Raw genomic sequence first — 15961 nt, 5'->3', positions numbered from 1 at the left:
TTCAAGTGTTATTCGTTTTTTATTACTTATATAAAAACATGTATCATTTGTAATAGATTAGCTTGTTTATCCATTTATATTATGACTATTAATTTAAAATGTAAGTTTACTCTTAAATAACTTTCTTGTTACTCACCATACCAACAAAACATTACAGATGTCCCAATTATCGAGATGTCTATTCTCAATGGAGAACATTATATATAAGAATCGCAGGATCAGGATGATGAGCATTATTTCTGTTATATGTAAGCTAAGATTTGATTTTAGTAGAACTAACTTTTGTGTACTTTTGGACTTCCTTATATATATTAACATCGTGTATGTTGTGTCTTCTTATATATATATGTTTTGAAAGAAAGAGTTTATTATTTATGATGTGGACAACTATCGATCAATATGATATATGTAATTGATGTATGTACACTTTTGAATTGTGATTATAGTTATATATTTTTTAATGATATATATTTGTTATGATATAGTGGTTGGAATGCAATTGATATATAGATTTTGATTATACAAAAATGTCTATATAGGTGAAAATTTTCTTAAGTCCAAATTTTAGAGAAAACTCTGTTGAAATTATTTGGAAGAAAATCTATATCGTATTTAAGCTTTGAAGATCTTAGTTTAGATTTATTTTTTCGCTCCACCATCGAGATTTGAGAAAATTTAAATCTTAAATCAGGGCGCGTGAGATGAATCTATCATTCCCTTATTACAACATTTTAAACCATTTTTGTGCTAGTTCATGAGCTACAATAAGTGAGATATGAAACTTTGGATTGAAACGAGATTTTAAACTATGGTTGATACAATAAAAAGCTAATGTTGTTTACAATTTAAATAATAAGTTTATCTTATATTATTTGGTAAAAATACTAAAAAAAAAAAAAAAAAAAAAACTATCATCACAATTGCTTTTGATTTGACAAATTCTAAAATAGATTTAGTTCTACATCAATGGTTACAAATCGATCCTTAACAAACAACAATCTTTATTAGTAGAACATCTTTTAGCTATAATTAATTTTTTATACGAAAGTATCATCTAAATATATGTTATAAGTATGGGTTAGTTTTCGTTGACTCAAGAAATGACATAAGATATTCACTGTATAAACATAAATTCCAACAATTGAGATTTAATATATATCTCAACAATATATATCCCGATGATACTTATCTGGAGGATAATTTTTAATTGTAGGATTTTTTGTTTATGTGGTTAAGATCTTGTGTCATATTTTGAGTCAATATAAATATAAATATATACAATAATGGGTCAAGTTAGATCAAGACTTAGTCTAACCCAAACTTCTAGGTTGAAATTTTTTGAACTTAACCATACCTTCATGGACCTTCTTCTTTAATAATTTATTATGACTCTATTTTGGATTTAACCTTTTTAGATTTTTTAACTTTTTAAAGTTAACCCAAACAGTTTTTATTTTATTTTTGAACTTTTCCACCGTAAAAGGTCAAAAAGTTTTAAATGCATCCCAATGTGTTCTATACATTTTGAAAAACAAATGGACCAGCCCAGTTACATAGTTCTTTTGAATTCCCCGTTTGGATAAATAAATAAAAAAAAGTAACTTTTTTTACTTTGCAAGTTAAAATGTTCGTTTGAATTTATTTTTAAAGAGTAAAAGATAAAATATTTTTTTACTTTCTAAAAATTATTTTTCTCTCAAAATTACTTTTTTACTTTCTCTCCAAAATAAATAATTTAAATTTTTTTACTTTTTAAAATTAAATCAAACATTTTATTTTATTTTTTTACTTTTCAAATTTTAAAAGTAAAAATGTTTTAAATGCATCCAAACGGATTCCATTAATTTTGAGAAACACCTAGTTACATAATACTTTTGGTGCCCAACGAGGAAAAAAAAAAACAAAAATTGACACGGGATCGAGAAAGTAGAACCAATCTAATGATGATTGAGGCTGTTTAGGTCATTTATCTTTCCATGATGGGCTTGAATTAAGTCTCAAGCCAGTTAATAAAGCCCATGAAGAAGAATAGATAAAACCCTTGTCAATTAAGCTGATTATTGCACAGTAATCATGGCCCAGTGGACCTGAAAGAGAGTAACACTTTAACCCAACTCAACTCAACTCAACTCAACTCCCATGACTGATGACCCCAACCAATAAGTTAGTTTGAAACTCATAATCACAGTAGAGGCAAAGACATTGTCCACGTGGATGGAGGAAAGGCAAAGATGCGGATGGAATTCAGTCTCTCATTGGTTGGAAATCTATCCACGAGAGATGTAAAGATTTGGTATGGAGATTTCGGATGGGCCCACATGGCTGGCTCCTGAGTGGCCTCTCTTCTACTCTTCTTATCTGTATCTCTCTCATTCTCAAATTCTCACATAAAGAATAAAGAACTGGTCTTGACTCTTGAAAGAACAAGTGTGGTGTGTGTATAGTTTATTAAAAATAGGTTATTAGGGAGTAAAGGGAGAGAGAGAGAGAGATGGCAATGGCTGCAACATCGGCTGCAGTGCTCAAAGGCTTCGGATCTCCCTTCTTGTCGGGAGAGAAGAGGAGTCAGATTCAGAGTTTGGTTTCTTCAAGCATTAGAGGAGGCAGAGTGGGTGGTGTGGTCAGCTCTCCTCGTAGGCTTGTCGTCGTTGCGGCCGCTGCAAAGAAATCTTGGATTCCAGGTGTTAGAGGAGGAGGAAACCTCATCGACCCTGAGTGGCTTGATGGCTCGTAAGACTTAACAACCTCATTTCTTATGTGTAGTCAGTCAGTCAGTCATTTGCAATGTGGCTTTTAAATTACTCAACCTCCACTCTTATATTCATACTTCTCCCCCTCCCTTTTGCAACAAATTGGTCTTTCGAGTAGTTGGTTGATTAACTTGGTATCAGAACCCTAGATTCGTATAGGTCATGGGTGGAGGGGAGTGTTGAAAGTACATTTTCCTCCATTCTCGGCCGATTAAGAGCATTTCCAATGGCAATCCTATATTTGCATCTTTCAATTCCTTTTTTTTTAACAATTAAGTGAAAAAGAAGTCATATTTGACACATGCTTCTCTAATGCTTCATCTTAAAAATAAATAAATAAATAAATAAATAAAATTTGTAATTTACATGCTTTACATGGTAATTTGATAAAAAGAATTACTGGCACATAAAACACTTAACAAATTTTGAGATATTTTAAAAGCAATGCAAATATAACATTCCATTTTTGAAAGTCCATATATGACACTTGCATTGATGAGCATTTATGGGAGACAATTCCAAAATTTGGAATTGGCACAAAAATTTGAGACGCGGTTGGAGATGCTCTAACCCTCTTATATTCATAGTTCTCTCCCTCTGCAACAGATTGATCTTTTTGGAGTAGTTGGTTGGTTAATGATATGGTACTTGACAAAGAACCTATGATGCATAAGTTTAAAAAAAAAATTTATATATGTGAGACTAGCTCTCACTAGGGATCCCGTCGAGATAGGTTCTATGGGGAGCCTACTAAGCACGGAAAATATCCCCGATCTTTACCTAGATGGGATGGGATACTCCTTGTCATACATTGCAATGTGGACATTTGTATGATTTTGATCCATGCCACAATTTTCCCTATACACTACCCATAAAAAACATTTTTAAGAGTCAAATATCATAATTGGAGGAAGTTGATTTTTGAAGTCTTGAAAAAAAAGTTAAAGGTGAAAAAAAGAAAAAAAAAATTGAAGTTGTCCTGATCTACTTTTGGCCTTAGGCTTTTGTAGTCACCACATGAATACAAATTACAAGACTTTGGGAAGAAAATATCCTCATTTTTTTGGGTTAATGAAAAAAAATTCTCCCACAGGTTTTAAGGTTCTCTCTCTCATCAAATCTTCACTTTTCACATATCCTCAACATTAGGAGCTACATTTTAGTTAATTTCATTAAAATCCCTTAGCTTCTTGAAGAATTTTTAGACCCCAAAAAGTACTTTCTAGATTCAGTCATCAAACAATTGTTAATCTAGAAATAGCAATTCTTATGAAAGTGATTTCATAGAAGCACTTTAGCTGAAAGCATACCTGTCATGTATGTGGTTAGGAATGTCAAGGGCTGGGCTTGAGGAGAAGTCAGTCCTGACCAAACCTGGACCATTATTAACACATGTTTAAGCCTTTAAGGTCTCACTGATCATGTTAGAGATGGGGCAAAGCAGATAATTTGCTGTTTTTTAATTCAGGTTTTCTTTTGATTATTTGAATGGCAATGCAGGCTCCCAGGTGACTACGGGTTCGACCCATTGGGACTAGGTAAGGACCCAGCCTTCCTCAAATGGTACAGAGAGGCTGAGCTGATCCATGGTCGATGGGCAATGACAGCTGTGGTTGGAATCTTCGTGGGTCAGGCTTGGAGTGGTATCCCATGGTTTCAGGCCGGTGCTGATCCAGGTGCAATTGCACCATTCTCCTTCGGAACTCTATTGGGCACCCAACTTATCCTCATGGGTTGGGTTGAGAGCAAGAGATGGGTGGACTTCTTCAACCCGGAGTCTCAATCAGTGGAATGGGCCACACCATGGTCCAAAACTGCAGAGAATTTTGCTAATGCGACTGGTGAACAAGGTTACCCGGGTGGTAAATTCTTCGACCCATTGTCGTTCGCGGGCACGATCAACAATGGTGTGTACATCCCAGATGAGGAGAAGCTGGAGAGACTAAAGCTAGCTGAGATCAAGCATGCTAGGCTTGCCATGGTAGCCATGCTCATTTTCTACTTTGAGGCTGGCCAAGGGAAGACTCCCCTTGGAGCTCTTGGCTTGTAAACATTTTTATTAAGTAATTAAACTGGGGACAACCAAGCACATTTTCAAAAGCTATCTGTTTTAGCTCCAATTTCCCTTCATAATTCAAATGATTTCTTCCCTTGGTATATAGATACTTATGTTTAATGATTGGGTGATAATCTTTCTTTAAGTTACTATTATTATTAATGTTTTAAAAGCAGATCGAATATTTATCAATGACGAGGTATAAGTACTTCAATTGGAGATATTTTTTACTCATAAGAAAATGAATAATGCTGAACTGATCTCAAGATTGTACCTCATGTCGCACGTCAAGATGTGTGATATGAGTTACAATCTTGAGATCACTGTAGCACGACTCTAGGAAAATTTATACGGGATTTCACATATTCCCGTTAGAGTAATCGCACAAAGCTTAACAGGGATAGTTTTGATCAACCTACGAATGTTGGGCATATTGGGCCCAATTGAGTTCTGTTTGTGGGCCTAATTGAGTCTGCCAATGGTACTTTCAGAGTGAAAGATATCAAACTGTTAGAGTTTAAGCCCAATTGAGTGTGGTTTGTGGGCCTAAGTGAGTTTGCCACATGGTACTGTCAGAGTGAAAGATGTCAAACTCTTAGTTTAACAACGAATTCCCTCTGACAGTCTCCCTTCTAACTCAAACTGACACTCGATGGGTTTGCGGCCCACCCTGTAAACTGACGAGGCAATTTGATTCCTTGTTCCTTAATGAAACAAAAACACACAGGTCATGTAATTGCTCCTCTTTGACCAGAATAGAATCTTCTTAAAAAAATCATAATTATTACTCTAAACTCACCTTTAAGAGTATAAGTTTGATGTGACTTCCTCACATCAAATCTTATACGAAATCCGAAGAGGCCAACACGTCTTGTGAATTTGCATTTTCTCTGTATAAAAAGCCCGATGTCCTTTGATAAAACTTTCATGATTGATTGATAGTCGTTATTTATTTTTATTTTTTTAATCTTTTCTCATAATGGTTATTTATAATTAATCAAAAAAAAAAAAATTCTTTTGTCTTTAATACTAACAAGAGAATAAATGAGTATCATAAGATTATTGTCCCCATTGACTGTGCTATCATATATTTTTAGAAGGATTTAATGAAACTTTTTTTATGTTAATAAAAATAACAAATTACCTTCTACAGTAATGAATTTTCTATGAGATGACAAGTCCATCTCTAAGTGCTTAGTATAGTTTTTAGACTAATGATAGTTTGATGCTCTTTTTTCAAATGCCCGTCATACACTCCTTAAGTTGATAGTTACAAAAGCCTAAATCTTTTTCTTGTGTCTCCTTAAGCAAAGGATCTGTGGATCTGTGATGGGGGCCTAAAGGGGTGTTGAAAAAAGATCGTTAGATTATCACAACTCTAATTTTTATATGAATGAAATTCATATGAATAAATTAAATAAATATATCATTATTTTTAATTATGATAGGAACTTAATAAGAAATTAAAAATAAATAAACAAACCTAGAATCCCCCACACCTTTTAGGATGGGACTCTACTCCTTACCCCACCCCCCAATACACAAAAGTTTTAAATTATTATTTTTAAACGAGGAGTAATCCCTTCTTGTCGCCTCTCCACACACTTTGATAATTTAGAAATAAATCCATGAGGGTAGCATTTAGAGGTGTTTCAAATTTAATGTTCGTTGGAATTGAACCCAGATATATGGTATCATATCCTATAGATTTTACCAAGTGAGATGGCTAGGACATGCACTTTTATCTTGAGAAAATCATTCTAGGATTAGGAATAAGAAATCCCTAGACCTTCCCGATGGGGAATCCTTTGGTTTGTCACATAAATTGAATATTGAGATCTTCTGAAATTGGGATTCAAACGTCATGAAAGACACCATAATCTCATTGACACATATCTAGTATATTGAGAGAAATTTTCATAAAATCTAAAAAGAACCACATGCTCTTATAAAATGTGGTATAAACAACATAAATGTAAATAACAATACGAATCAATGCACAAGATTACTCTAATAAATCTCATTACTCTCCCTCATTGACTTGATAATTGAAGTATAATCACAATCATAGGGTTAACAAAATTGAAGATGATTGATCGGATTCAATCATCAAACTTCAATGCAGGAATATTGAAGCTAGAAAAGATTTGGAATCCACAAGTATTACTACTACGTGAAAATTGAAAAATTCTACAAGAAAATTTGACGGGCCAAGGCCCATGAATTTTAAAAATCAAATTTCGACGGCCCAGAGTCGTTGAATTTTTTATGTTCATCAAATTCAACGACTCCTTTCTCCCATCCTCCATTAATTTGATGGTTTCTACTCATTTTTTTTTTTTTAAATCTACAATGAAAATTTTGACGGTCTTGGCCTATCAAATATGGACTTTTTCACGGTTGTGTACTAAAATTTCAAAAATCATGAATGAATTGTATTTTCCAAAAGGTTTTTGAAGCTGAAAATAAGTCATCATCATTCATTTATTTGTGTCTTACATCACACCAGTCTTAAGACTACCCAAAGGACAACCATTTTATTGTTTCGTCCTCTAGATATGATCATGAGAAAGCAACCCATTTTAATTCCCCCATAAAACAAAGATGTCAATAGAAAAGTATTCGAATCCATTTGAGATCCATCTCACTCACAAAATAGGAAGTAGAAAACTTCTAAATTTGGATAATAATTATAATAATATACATTCTAAAATAATAATAATACTAATTAATAAGAGTGATGCATGTAAAATTCTTCCAACTAACATTATGAAAGCAAAGGGAGAATAAGTACACAGATGAGTTAATTATACATATTGGAACCAAATGAAATTGCAGTCTCAAAACTAGCTAGCTATAGGTTTGTTGCATATAAAGATAACCCCTCCCCCACCCCCAATATCTCTATTATTGATTTTATGGTGTAGCAACTTTTAGGGTGGGTTTAGGGTTTTTTCCAATATTGCTTGAAGCTTCAGATCCTGCAGTAGCTGCAGTGATAGTGACATTGGATGAAGCTTCTTTCTTTAATGGCAATGAACTCTCTCCATCTTCATTCATCCTTACTTCCCTGCATTCTAGACTGCAAAACGCTGTATCACCCCTATTTTATTTTATTTCCAAAAAAAAAAAAAAGGATAGTTAGAACAAAATATCAACATGCATTAATAAAAAAAATCATTCACATCAAATAAATGATAGAAAATTAATCTAATCCTCTCTAAAATTTTACCATTATGTAATCTAAAGAGTACTTTCTAATAGAAGGTATATATATAAAACTGTTAGGTATCAAAGATTTATTCGGCCAAAAATTGTGGAAAAACAAAACTAAACCAATTATAATTACGTTTAAAATCGCTCAAATCAAACACAGAAGTGTACCTATAAATGTAAATATCCCGATCAGGTCCCAAACTACGCTTACAGAGGGCACACGCCCACAAAAAGGGAGCAACTTGTACACAATCGCCTGCATTTCTTCCTAAGACGGTGGCCTTGAACTGGTGATCCAATGCATCAGCAACACCAACATCACCATCTGGGCCCACAATTTCCTGTCGTCGATTCTTGATATGGTTTTGGGGATCAGATGACTCTAATGGAGCTTCAACATTTAGATCTAAACTAAATTCCCTCATACTTGTGGTTCTCATCATCGAGGATTGCCGACGCTTTCCCAACAACATCTCTTCTTTTCTTACTTTGCTATCTCTTTCTCCAAAATAGAAAATAGAGAAACAGGAGTTGAAGTAAGATGAACGATCTAGACTGCCCCATAAATTAGAGGAATGAATCTAGACTGCCTTTACTATCTTATATTAATGACTCCACATCAGCAAAAAAAAAAAAAAAAAGTTCTTTTAGAAATGTTTCTATATCGTAACCCTCTACTATATAACATCAACATCAAATCTGAACCATATATTAACTTTGGTAATCGCAATGATAGATTTCAACGGTCAGAAAACGATATTAATTCAATGTTTTTTTTTTTTTTTTTTTTGTTGGAGAGGACGTTAGCATTATTATTTTTCTGTAAAGCGTTAAATTTCCAAAATTCCAGGGCGCCGTACAAATAAAAATGGGGCAGGTTCGTTGTACACAAAACAGAAATAAAAAAAAAATTACCATATATATGTCTGTTGTACATTAATAATTCGTAGACGAAATAAGCTGTATACTCTCTATCTTAAAGTCTTAACAGAAACTCACAGAAATCTAGGATCAATGAATCACATGTACGCACATGTATTGAATATATCCCTAATTTACCAAATACCCTTGTTCATTACAAAACTACTCTTGTATGCTTGACATGGCAAGCCCTCTGGAGTCTGTGAGCAAAAAACCATCGAGTCTTAACTAACACACTGATCCCCAAAATTACTTCTAACCTTGTGATTTTCTTATTTTATTTTAATTTATTTTTTTATTTTATTTTATTTTTTATGACGATTCTTAATCTCTAGGCCTACCTAGTTGGGGTGAGGCAACTGGGCAGGCCTCTTAGAACACTATATCACACCCAAATCCCCTTATGCATACAATAATTCACAAGCCACACGTATCAAGTAAGTAAGTATAAATCCCTTTGAGTAGTCAACGGGATGGTTTGAACTCAAGACCTTTCCCTTTTTGAAATTTATTATACTATTTGATCCAATGGTATCGTCGTACGAACACTCTCAAGGGTTTGTCGTGGGCAGAGGAATTGAACCATGATGTACTAATTTAGCCTTAGTAGTTGTTGATGTATTATTTTGCATATATTAATCATGAGTAGGTTAGGACGTTAACTCAAATCCCTTGTTTTAAATGTGAATGATTTGGCCCTTTCAAAAGATAAGTTAAACCAAGATGAGGCACAAACTCCATCGTTTTTTATTTTTTTGAAGTGTTTTGCACCACAATGAAACCTTTAGGAAGGAAATCAATGCGACAATTGATATTGCAAAATAATACATCTTAGATTTTTGCGGTTTAGGAATATTCATAATCTATGGATATGGACTTTGTTGAACCTTATTTTAATTTAATTCTAGCATGTGAAGTTCATTACTTGTTAGTTGTAACGTCAATGGTCTAAGTAAAAAAACAAATATGACATTAAAATGGGGCTTAGACCGATAGGTCAGTTGGTTTGACCCATTGCAAAATAACTTTGAGGTTGCGGGTTCAACTCCAACTTACCCATAAAAATATAAAAAAACATGAACTGAGGAGTCTCATATCTGGTATTTTATTGGTTTGCTTCTTAGGTGGAAAAGAAAACAATTTTTCACCTTGGTATGATATTCAAATGGTTCTTTGGTACATTGTTAAGCTATTCTTTGATAAAATAATATTCTTTTATTTTCATGTACCATCCAATAGATAAGGCATCGATTGGATGGACAATGTTGAACTGTAAAATTGTAGACACTAGCCTGTTTGAAGATTTCTAGTGATCATATGTTAGAGACACCCAAAGCTAACTTCAACTAGTCTTTATATTTCTAGAAACCCTCTATTTCACTATTCATGTATTTAGATTTGGAGATGAAGCAAAAATTTAGAGATGGTCTCTATTTCATCATTCATCACATATAAATACCATTTATGTACTCACTTTTTTTTTTTGGGACATAAATGTCATTCTTAACTTCTATTTTTTAATAAAATATGTTTAAAATATAATTTTTGTCCCTTACTTATTTTCTAGTGTTATTATTATTCAATATTTAAATTTTTTTTATTAAATATTTTAAAAATTAGATCAAATCAATTGTTTGACCAAATTCAACTAACATTTGTAATAAAATAAGTTCCATCATGAATATATATATATATATATTAGATAGGGTCAGGTTCAAGGGCCATATGAGAAAACATATAAGAAAACTTTCGACGGTTAATATAATTTTAAAATATGGGTTAGAATTTTTGGATTGAGCTGATTTTTGTGTGAGGATGATCTCTATGATGGGAGATCATTCAAAAACAAAATCAGCCAATCTGAAACTTCTAACCCCATTAAAAGTGATTTAGAATGTTGATCGTCGATTTTTTACCAATTTTATCACTAATTGTAAATCACTTTTGATGGATTTAGAAGTTTCTGATTGAGCTGATTTTTTGTGAGATGATCTTCTCATCATAATGACCATTCTTGCAAAAAATCAGCTCAATCCAAACCTCTAACCCTTATTTTGAAAAACGAAAGTTTTCTTATATGTTTCTCATATGGCCCTTGAACCTGACCCATATATATTATATATATATATATATATATAGGGTCAGGTTCAAAGGACAACCATTTCTACACACATAAGACAACGTGTTTTGTCTTATATGGGCAAAAATGTTTGGAATGGACTGATTTTTTGTGAGGATGATCTCTGTGATGAGGGGATCATCCTGGCAAAAAATCATCTCATTCCAAAACTTGTAACCCCATCAAAATTGATTTACAAAAAATTGGACGGTCTATAATTTTTCAACAAAAATTGGACGGTCTAGAAGTTTCATAATGAGCTGATTTTTGGCAAGGATAATCTCCTCATCACAGAGATCATCCTCACAAAAAATCAGCCCATTCCAAAACATTTTTGCCCATATAAGACAAAACACGTTGTCTATATGTGTGTAGAAATGGTTGTCCTTTGAACCTGACCCATATATATATATATATATATATATATATATATATATATATATATGGGTCAGGTTCAAACGACAACCATTTCAACACACATAGACAACGTGTGTTTTGTCTATATGGGCAAAAATATTTGGAATGGGCTGATTTTTTGTGAGGATGATCTCTGTGGGAGGATATCCTCACAAAAAATCAGCTCATTATGAAATTTCTAGACGTCCAATTTTGTTGAAAAATTATAGACCGTCCAATTTTTGTAAATCAATTTTGATGGGGTTACAAGTTTTGGAATGGGATGATTTTTTGTCAGGATGATCCCCTCATCACAGAGATCATCCTCACAAAAAATCAGCCTATTCCAAACATTTTTGCCCATATAAGACAAAACACGTTGTTTATATGTGTGTCGCAATGTGTGTTGCAGAACCCGACCCATATATAATATATATATGGGTCATGTTCAATGGCAAACTTTTTGGCAAAACATTTTTCAAAACTTGAGTTAGAAGTTTTGGAATGGGCTGATATTTGGTGAGGATGATCTCTACGGTGAGGAGATCATCATCACCAAAAATCAGCCCATTCCAAAACTTCTAACCCCATCAAAAACAGTTACAAAAAATGGACGGTCCACGATTTTTCAACTTGTAAACATGGGTTAGAAGTTTTTGAATGTGTTGATTTTTGGTGAGGATGATCTCCTCACCGTAGAGATCATCCTCATAAAAAATCAGACCATTCCAAAACTTCTAACTCATGTTTTGCTAAAAAGTTTGCCATTGAACGCTACCCTATATATATATATATATATATATATATATTTGAAGTATTATTTTCTATAGAAATAAATAAAAATAATAGTTAATTATTATTTTTATATATTTAAATTGGGAAGTAATAAATAAAGTTGGGTTGTCAATAATAATTTTATTATTTTTTGAATTACATGAACAGTGAATTAGAGACATGGATAGTAATTTAGAGGCGGTGGTACCCATTGGAATTTTGATTTATAGGAGACTATTTTCCCTAAAATAATAATAATATGGGTACCTAAGAAATTATAAGGGGGCATCAATTTTTTTGGTTTGGGCTGGTCTTTCTTACCATCATAAGGACAGGACAAAATTCTGTATATGTATATCCTCTTAATTAATATCCTAACTTTCCATTCCAAATTACACAATTTACTAATAACATATAAAGAGAGAAGCACTCTGCATCTAGTATACAGTATTGAGGGCCTGTGTGATCTTCACTAACAACAATGGGATTGTCCCCAAAAATTTGTCAAATTGGTCTCATAGTTCAATTTGGAAGCACTGATTTGTATTAATTAAATCTTTTTTTAAATGGTTTTATAGACATACATCTCCACGTTAATCTTGATGCATATCTTAGATGCCCTATGTTTTCAAACTCATGATGTGATCTTGACCTTGGTCTTCTTTAATAGACAATGAAAATGACCTTAATTGCCCTCATCTTCAACATATAGTCAAACACTTTTGCTTTTTGTTCTCTTAACCAGTCATCTACGACCTCTAGTGTAAATTATTTTCAATCTAGGCAATCTCATCTTTAGTCTATTGTTTTCAACCTCATTTTAAATCCATCTAAAAATCACTTTATTTTTCCCCTAAAATATTATTGTCTCCTACTTCTCCAAAAATCCCATCTTTTCGAGAGATTGGAGGGTTGGTGTAGATAAAAAGGGTAAATTACCATTTCATAAGCTGAATATGGGAAAATTTTCATTATGGTGCATTATTCATTTTAAGTCCGAAAACATGCCTAGCAAGATTGCAATTCTTTTTAGTGAGATTGTCACTTTTTGAAAAATACCAACAGTCTCGTTCGCTGTTTTTTATTCACAAGATTATCACTTTAAAAAAATGTGATCTCATTAGGTATGTTTCTGGAATTAAAATGAATGGTGCTCCGAAAGGAAAGTTTCATCAAAAGTTGACGACGTTTTGGGAATTTTCTCTAGATAAATCTCAATGTCGCTAATGAGAGTAAAAAAGTTTACCCAATAGTCGAAAGAAAAATCAAGGGTTGTTGGCTATAAAAGTGAAGACGAGGGTATTTAGGTCATTCTCATGTCATCAGTTTGAAAACATACGGGGGTATGTCAAAGTTACCCATTTTGGGGGTATGTCAAATAAGAATTCTTCATCTACTTCAAGGGTCTGTTTGGAAAGTACAGAACTTAGACAACCGTATTTTATTTAAATTGCTTTCCCGCTTAAACTATCCCTTTGAAGTTTGAACCCCATGCGTTTTCCAAATACAACTTACATGAAAACCATACCTTCGAAAGCTCTTGCGAAATCTTCTCATCTCAAAACTTCAACAAGACTTCAGTTTTACATTTCAAATCCCCAACAATTACTTCTCCTATTGAACCAATGCACCACTCTCCAACAATTCAACCAAATCCATGCCCACATCACAACTTCAGGTCTCCACCACAATCAATTCTTGATTGGAAAACTTGTAGAGATCTCAGCCATCAAATTCCATAAAATCAACAACAACATGGCCCTTCCCATGCTAATATTCACCCACTCCCAATACCCAAGCCAATTCACTTGGAACACCATCATCAGAGGCTTCTCCATTAGCCATGCCCCACACCATGCTCTCCTTGTTTTCATTCAAATGTGTCGAGAGTGTCTCGAACCCGAAAGCTTTACCTTTGCTTTTGTATTGAAGGCGTGCGCTCGATTGCACGCGCTTCAGACCGGGAAATCTGTCCACTCTGTTGTCCTAAAGAGTGGGTTTGTGTCCCATTTGTTTGTTGCAAACACTGCAATTCACCTCTATTCTTCATGTGCTGACTTGGGTTCTGCTCAGAAATTGTTTGAAGAAATGGGTGACCGAAATGTTGTGACTTGGAATGCTGTGATCTCAGGTTATGTGCAAAATGGACTGCCAGATGATGGTTTGAGAGTGTTTTCTTGGATGCGGTCAGAGGGTATCAGACCCGATGATGTCACCATGATTAGCATGATCACGGCATGTGCACAGAAGAGGGAGCTTGAGTTGGGAAGATGGGCTCATGCTTATGTTAATGAGAATCAGTTTAAATTTGGATCAAATGTTAATGTTGGAACCGCTCTCATAGACATGTATGCAAAATGCGAGCAGATGGAGTCAGCGAGGCATGTCTTCAACGAGATGAAAAATAGAGATATTGGCGTATGGAATGCACTTATTGGAGGTTATGTGTCCAATGGATGTTTCAGAGAAGCGTTGGACTTGTTTCATGAATTGGAAGAAAACGGTTTGGACCCAGATGAGCCAACATTGGTTAGCACGTTGGGTGCTTGCGCTCATCTTGGAGCACTGGACATCGGGAACAAGCTTTGTTTATATGTGGAAGAGAGGAGTTTTACGTTCAATGCAACACTGGGGACTGCCTTGCTTGACATGTATTCAAAATGTGGATGCATCAATGAAGCACGAGAAGTCTTTAATAAGATCTTAAAAAGGGATGTCATGACCTGGACATCCATGATTGGAGGGCTTGCTGTTCATGGGCATGCTAGAGAGGCTCTTGATCTCTTCTTGTTAATGTTAGATGAAGGCCCAACACCAGATGGGATCACCTTTGTGGGTGTTTTATGTGCTTGTAGCCATGCAGGATTGGTTGACCAAGGCCTCCAATACTTTGAGTGCATGAGGCACAACTACAGCATCACTCCTAAAATTGAGCATTATGGTTGCATAATAGACCTTCTTGGTCGGGCAGGCCGACTTGTTGAAGCTCACAAAATCATCTGTTCGATGGAGATCCAACCAAATCCAATTGTTTGGAGGGCCCTTCTCAGTGGTTGTAGATTGCATTCAAATGTCGAGTTGGCTGAGACTGCTGTTGAGAGTCTGTTCAAGCTGCAATGTGGTGATTCTGGAGATTACATTCTCCTCTCAAACATATATGCTTCCAAGGGGAGGTGGGATGATGTGGAGAAAATAAGAAGGAAAATGGAGGAAAGAGGGTTAAGGAAGATACCAGGTTTAAGTTTGATCTAAACAAACAATAGCCCGAGATCAGAAACATAGATGGAATATAGTAAGTGGCTCCGCAAGTGATATGGCTAACGTCATCAATCTTTTTTGGCTGCATTGGATGATTCTTTTAGGGTTGTTTTGGTTGTTCTTCACCTCTAAAAAATGATGCCTTTAGAGCCTAAGATGCTGTGCTCAATCTAGCTGCCCTTTCCATGCTCCTCTCAAATGTGAAGGCTTATGCTTCCAAGGGGAGTTGAATGATGACAGCAATGGAGTGCCAATCCTCGGGCTTGATTTGTAAAGTCTCTATTCTTTGGTAATCGAAACCCAAAGATCAATGAACTAGCTCATGCTTAACTAGCGAAGCAGACAAATGACCCTGCATCTTGAAGGAAGATACCAGGTTTAAGCTTAACTGAAACAAACAGTAGTCCACAAGTGGAATCATGGTTTGAATTGAACTCTTTTTTTATCATTGTTCAACGGAAGCTCTTTGTT

At 34.3% G+C, this 15961-nt stretch overlaps 2 protein-coding genes and 1 pseudogene across 2 annotated transcripts; 2 read left to right on the top strand and 1 right to left on the bottom strand.

Moving 5' to 3' along the window:
- Positions 1–2381: 2381 nt before the first annotated feature.
- On the top strand, positions 2382–4926 carry LOC147402742 (chlorophyll a-b binding protein CP24 10A, chloroplastic-like). Its single transcript, XM_086438070.1, has 2 exons — positions 2382–2730; positions 4251–4926. The coding sequence occupies exons 1-2, from the start codon at positions 2492–2494 to the stop codon at positions 4798–4800; spliced, it is 789 nt and encodes a 262-aa protein (XP_086294196.1). The 5' UTR covers positions 2382–2491; the 3' UTR covers positions 4801–4926.
- A 2796-nt stretch (positions 4927–7722) lies between these two features.
- Positions 7723–8495, bottom strand: LOC147402741 (FCS-Like Zinc finger 6-like). The gene is made up of 2 exons (XM_086437528.1): positions 8191–8495; positions 7723–7909 (listed from the first exon to the last, which is right to left on the bottom strand). Exons 1-2 carry the CDS (start codon positions 8493–8495, stop codon positions 7723–7725), a joined length of 492 nt encoding a protein of 163 aa, XP_086293654.1.
- A 5492-nt stretch (positions 8496–13987) lies between these two features.
- LOC147402740 (pentatricopeptide repeat-containing protein At1g08070, chloroplastic pseudogene) lies at positions 13988–15484 on the top strand (annotated as a pseudogene).
- The last annotated feature ends 477 nt before the right edge of the window (positions 15485–15961 follow it).

This window comes from Akebia trifoliata, chromosome 4, assembly GCF_017979445.1.
Source record: "Akebia trifoliata isolate Shusen 1 chromosome 4, ASM1797944v1, whole genome shotgun sequence".
Classification (NCBI taxonomy): domain Eukaryota; kingdom Viridiplantae; phylum Streptophyta; class Magnoliopsida; order Ranunculales; family Lardizabalaceae; genus Akebia; species Akebia trifoliata.
The sequence above is the reverse complement of the archived record's forward strand: the minus strand, read 5'-3'. Positions and strand labels throughout refer to the sequence as shown.

Excerpts from the sequence above, each read along its gene's own strand:
- LOC147402741 (XM_086437528.1), bottom strand. The coding sequence starts at position 8,495 with ATGTTGTTGGGAAAGCGTCGGCAATCCTCGATGATGAGAACCACAAGT. Across the intron at positions 7,910-8,190 it reads CGGGATATTTACATTTATAG|GGGTGATACAGCGTTTTGCA; the intron begins GTACACTTCTGT and ends AAAATAAAATAG.
- LOC147402742 (XM_086438070.1), top strand. The coding sequence starts at position 2,492 with ATGGCAATGGCTGCAACATCGGCTGCAGTGCTCAAAGGCTTCGGATCT. Across the intron at positions 2,731-4,250 it reads CCTGAGTGGCTTGATGGCTC|GCTCCCAGGTGACTACGGGT; the intron begins GTAAGACTTAAC and ends ATGGCAATGCAG.